This window comes from Branchiostoma floridae, chromosome 16 (genome assembly GCF_000003815.2).
Source record: "Branchiostoma floridae strain S238N-H82 chromosome 16, Bfl_VNyyK, whole genome shotgun sequence".
In the NCBI taxonomy this organism is placed as follows: domain Eukaryota; kingdom Metazoa; phylum Chordata; class Leptocardii; order Amphioxiformes; family Branchiostomatidae; genus Branchiostoma; species Branchiostoma floridae.
This window is the reverse complement of record NC_049994.1, coordinates 7,708,378-7,714,445: the sequence shown is the minus strand read 5'-3', so window position 1 is coordinate 7,714,445 and position 6,068 is coordinate 7,708,378. Positions and strand designations below refer to the sequence as shown.

Below are 6,068 nucleotides of genomic sequence, written 5' to 3'. Positions count from 1 at the left end.
AGACTATTATATATGATACAGTTGTAGAAAGGCGCTGTTCCATCAATATTAACCTCCTTTAATAACAGAAAGTTTCGACGGGAGGACAACTGTGTCAATTTATAAGACACAGTTGTAGAAAGGCGCTGTTTTATCCGCATTACCTCCTTCAATAACAGAAAGTTTCGACGGAAGGATTCTGTGTCAATTTATATGACACAGTTGTAGAAAGGCGCTGTTTTATCCGTATCACCTCCTTCAATGACAAAGTTTCGACGGGAGGACAACTGTCAATTTATATGAACGAATGTTACACCTTCAGGATTCTTGTATCATTTGAATGATTCACCCACTAGATTGCTGTACATTGCCTTGTGTCATTTCAATTATGCACTGTTGGGATATCTTAGTTTTTCCCTCTGTCCTTTGAATGTTACACTTTTAGGATGCTTGTATTTTAACCTGTATCAATTTAATGGTATACCCTTTAGATCGCTGTATATTACCCTTTCTCATTTGAATGATTCGGCATATGTTCGTCTTTCCTTCTGTCTTTTTGTTTGAACCTTTATTCATTCACGAGAAGCTCAAATCGGCCAGCAGGCCGCTTTTCATTGAGGTCATGAGGGAGGTCAGATAAAATATAATAGAAATACAGATTACATTGAGTACTAACAAATCCATCAACCTATGTCACTACACATTAGTGCTGGGTACCGGTACAGAAAATTCAGGTCCGGTTCAGGTCCATGTCCTTTGAATGCTACACCTCTGCTAGGATTATGCTAGGATTCTTGTATCTTAACCTGCATCATTTGAATGATACACCCTCTAGATCGTTGTATATTATTCTGTATCATTTGAATGATATACTGTCGGGATATCTTGATTTAATTGATTTGATTTATTTTTTTTTTGCACAATTTTTTAAAAAGATAACATAACACAAATTAAAGGATGAAAGGACGTGCAGGGGGAGAACAGATATTTTGATTCAAACTATTCCAACTTTGCGGGCACCTGAACTTGGCGTTTTTATTTGGATCTGATTTAGGTTGTTCCACTGTCCAGTGCTGTAGTGATGGAAAAGGCCATGGAATTGCTTTGGTACACAAGAACTTGTTTATTGTTTTGTGGACGAAAAGACAGCTTTGTAGTTTAAATTTGTTTATATCATATATAGTCATTACTTTTAGATTACAAAACAAAGATGCAGAAGGGAATGTGTACGAGACAACTTAGCCTTAGTCTTTCCCTCTGCCCTTTGAATGTTGCACCAGTTGGGATTCTTGTATCTTGATAACCTGTATCATCTGAATGATGCACCCTTTAGATCAATGTATATTCCCCTGCGTCATTTGAATGATACACCCTCTAGATCGTTGTATATTCTCGGAGTACAAAGAAGTTCTAGTAACTCAGCATGTAGAGCAGAGCTTGGTATATACCCAGTTGATGTAAACTTAGACAACGGCTATTCCTGTACATTGTGAAGGAGTAAAGACTAATTGACATTTACATTCAAAGTTTCTTTCACAAGTTATCCGTAGACGAAGGAAAACTTAGATTTTACAAGTAGTTTTCCATGTCGTATGCTGTTTTTAAGTTTTGCAATTTTGAATTCCGCTCAACAATATGTAAGTTAAGAATTAGTTCGCACTCATTAGAAATAGAGAAAGGAAGATATAAAAAGCTACCTGCTCATGAAAGAATTTGTAAGCAGTGCACAACGAATGCAGTCGGAAATGAAACACATTTCATCTGTGAATGTCCCCGATTCGATGCTGAAAGAAACACACTGTCCGAAATCACACCAAACTTTTCATTTCTAAAAAAAACAACACACAAAGGGCACACCTTCTGCTAAGATCATCGAATCAATCTATATATGATAGAAAATGTGGGACATTTCATTTTCAAGTCAAACCCCGCAATAGCAATGTAGGTTTTAGAATCGCACTCGACATTCTGTATGTACATACAATCAGTTAATCTGTGTATGTTAGAATTTAGAATTATTTACCCATTTTCAATCACTCCATGTATTTGATTTTTTTCACTTGCAATTAGCCCCATGGGCATGAATTTGCAATAAAAGATATATATTACCCCTTGTCATTGAATGATACCCTGTCAGGATAGGTTAGTCTTTCCCTCTGTTCTTTGAATGCTACACCATTAGGATTCTTGTATCTTAACCTATATAAACCTACATTTGAATGATATACCCCCTAGATCGCTGTATATTACCCTGTATAATCTACATGATACACTGTCGGAATAGCTTAGTCTCTCCAAGTTTTGTCCTTTGAATGTTGCACCAGTCGGGATTCTTGTATCTTATACTGTATCATTTGAATGATACACCATTTAGATCGCTGCATATTACCCTGTATCATTTGAATGATACACTGTCGGAATAGCTTATTAATTAGTCTTTCCCTTTGTCCTTTGAATGTTGCACCAGTCGGGATTATTGTATCTTATCCTGTATCATTTGAATGATACACCCCTAGATCGCAATATATTACCTGTTTCATTTGAATGATACACTGTCGGAATAGCTTAGTCTTTCCTTTTGTCCTTTGAATGTTGCACCAGTCGGGATTCTTGTATCTTATCCTGTATCATTTGAATGATACACCCTTTAGATCGCTGCATATTACCCTGTATCATTTGAATGATACACTGTCGGAATAGCTTAGTCTTTCCCTTTGTCCTTTGAATGTTGCACCAGTCGGGATTATTGTATCTTATCCTGTATCATTTGAATGATACACCCCTAGATCGCAATATATTACCTGTTTCATTTGAATGATACACTGTCGGAATAGCTTAGTCTTTCCTTTTGTCCTTTGAATGTTGCACCAGTCGGGATTCTTGTATCTTATCCTGTATCATTTGAATGATACACCCTTTAGATCGCTGCATATTACCCTGTATCATTTGAATGATACACTGTCGGAATAGCTTAGCCTTTCCCTTTGTCCTTTGAATGTTGCACCAGTCGGGATTATTGTATCTTATCCTGTATCATTTGAATGATACACCCCTAGATCGCAATATATTACCTGTTTCATTTGAATGATACACTGTCGGAATAGCTTAGTCTTTCCCATGGAGTTTTTCCTTTGAATGTTGCACCAATTGGGATTCTTGTATCTTAACCTGTATCATTTGAATGATACACCCCTACGATCGTTTCATTTGAATGATACACTATCGGAATAGCTTTAAATTGACACAGCTGTCCTCCCGCCGAAGGCTTAAACTGTTCCTGTAATAACTACTTGTTGTAAAGGAGGTTGTCTCTTTCACCGCCTAAGTCCGTCGGTTCATGTGCATGGTTTCATGCGCTTCTACCTGACAGTGTGTCCCGGAAACAGATGCGTTTTACTTTGTGACCGGGTACCGCAAAACCCCCATGTGGTGCGTATTTCAGCCGGAAACATGGCGGCTAGAAACATGGCGGCTTCCGGAAAATCTGGGTTAGGCCAAACTTTGAGGTGGTAACCCGTCAATCTAGTAAAAGTCTAATTTATCTTGTGAGGTACACAAGGTTCTCTGAGCCTTCATCGTTACGTGGACATATTTGATGACCTGATTTGACGAATTGTAACTGTGCTACGACTGATTGAATGGAGTCTTCTATGTACTCAAAATGGCGCGCTACACCGTATTCATTTGATGGTGCGTCAGAGCCGTTTAACCTTCGTCTATATCCCATGTGAAAATCCTGTTGGTTTGAAATCTGGGTAGATGTAATTTTAGATCTGCCGGGGTCGTGTTTTTTAGCGATTTTTCGCCAACACGTTGGCATCGTAGTGAGAGTCCTATGGCCCTGTTAGTCACTTAGTGTGACAGATGTGCTTTATCGTTGGTATTTCTTGAAAACACAACAACAACCGAGGTCTAAACCTACATGGTACGTTGTGAAATATATTAAATTATGCCGGTGCGTGACAGATTTTTATTTGATTCATTGTTTATTAGTGAGAATTTATTTGTCGCTGAGAGAAACTTCAAGAACATGGTTAAAAAAAAAACAGAAAATTTCGCTGTGAAAAATCTAGTAGATCCTTGGGTGTGACCAGAATTTCCCGCCAACACTGTCACGTGTCCGATGTTGTTAGGTAAACTTTTGAAGGCAAACAAACAACTTGCATAACAACGCAGTTTCATGGCTGGCAGGTTTGCAACATAATGAAGGATCATGAAAACGTAATACCATTGTTTGAAGCAGATTGTGATATGGTGGGAGGGGGGTAACTTTATACCTACAAGATATAATCAAATGTGCAACAATACAACAATCATCACATCAGCAATGTCCACCATATTTTTGTACTACGTTAAGGACTTTTGGTAAAATATTATACAGACTTAGGAGATGAATAATAGATTTAAAATAATCCAATGAATAGATAAATGTTGAATGAATAGATCAAATGATCTGATGTAGATTTCATATCCACTAGCCTCATACTATACTTAAGTACTATAAAATGTATTGGCTTGTTCATGTAAAACCATTGACATTTAATACACCATCAATTAATATTAGTGGCATTAGTTCATGAATCAGTGAATTGAATCTTTTTAAATGACATTTTTTTCTTGTTTCAGATCATCCTTGCATTCAGTGACTCTATCTGTAAGTATGTCTCTAACCACGCCACCTTCTCTTCTGACATTTTGTTTTCCCTTAATGCGCACCCTGGAGCCTCAGTATATGATTTGACTTCTGACATCTCTCGTCACCCTTTTGTTGAGCCTGACCTTGTGTTCGTGCATGTGGGGACTAACTGTCTTCCCATGCACCGTCCACTCAGCCGGACTCTTGATGATTTCAGTTTCCTTATTTCTGTTACCAAGTCTCGCTTCCCGTCAGCCTCTGTTGTCATCTCTAGCATCCTGCCTAGGTTTGACTCTGAGGTCTATGACAGGAGGCGGTCTGAGTTAAACTCTCATTTGCTTCACCTATGTTCTCGCCAGGGTGTGTTTTTCCTTGACAATGGTAGCCGGGCTCGCCGGGCCATGTTTTCTGTTGATGGTTTACATTTGAGTAGAGCAGGGAACATCAGCTATGCCAAGTATCTTTCTTTTTCTTTGAGCCACTACCTGCAGCTGCACCGTCGCAACTGCCAGCATCGCTTTACGTTGAGGGGTGAGGAGTGGCCTGGGTTGGGGACGGATGGAGGAAGTGGAAGAAGGACAAGGAGCATCCAGGAGAGGAGCAGAAGTCAGGGGAGTACCAGGGACAGGTGGAGTGGGCTAGGGTAGTCCGACAGGGGGGACCTGTAGCTAGGGCGGCCCCAGGGAAGGTAGAGGGAGGTAGTGTGGGGAAGGGACCTTCCCAGCCCAGGGGAGTACCCGTAGTTAGATCGGCCCCAGGGAAGGTAGAGGGGGGTAGCGTGGGGAAGGGACCTTCCCAGCCCAGGGGAGTACCCGTAGTTAGATCGGCCCCAGGGAAGGTAGAGGGGGGTAGCGTGGGGAAGGGACCTTCCCAGCCCAGGGGAGTACCCGTAGTTAGATCGGCCCCAGGGAAGGTAGTGGGGGGTAGCGTGGGGAAGGGACCTTCCCAGCCCAGGGGAGTACCCGTAGTTAGATCGGCCCCAGGGAAGGTAGTGGGGGGTAGCGTGGGGAAGGGACCTTCCCAGCCCAGGGGAGTACCCGTAGTTAGATCGGCCCCAGGGAAGGTAGTGGGGGGTAGCGTGGGGAAGGGACCTTCCCAGCCCAGGGGAGTACCCGTAGTTAGATCGGCCCCAGGGAAGGTAGTGGGGGGTAGCGTGGGGAAGGGACCTTCCCAGCCCAGGGGAGTACCCGTAGTTAGATCGGCCCCAGGGAAGGTAGTGGGGGGTAGCGTGGGGAAGGGACCTTCCCAGCCCAGGGGAGTACCCGTAGTTAGATCGGCCCCAGGGAAGGTAGTGGGGGGTAGCGTGGGGAAGGGACCTTTAGTAGCTGTAGCTAGGGCGGCCCGAGGGAAGGTAGAGGGGGGTAGCGTGGGGAAGGGACCTTCCCAGCCCAGGGGAGTAGCTGTAGCTAGGGCGGCCCGAGGGAAGGTAGAGGGGGGTAGCGTGGGGAAGGGA

At 42.4% G+C, this 6,068-nt stretch overlaps 1 protein-coding gene across 1 annotated transcript in view; it reads left to right on the top strand.

The window, feature by feature from the left end:
- LOC118403531 overlaps positions 1-5,262 on the top strand; it is a 6,736-nt gene extending 1,474 nt beyond the window's left edge. Inside the window, exon 2 of the mRNA XM_035802264.1 lies at positions 4,606-5,262. Within this exon, the coding sequence (XP_035658157.1) occupies positions 4,606-5,262 (657 nt within the window). The remainder of the gene's footprint in view (positions 1-4,605) is intronic.
- The last annotated feature ends 806 nt before the right edge of the window (positions 5,263-6,068 follow it).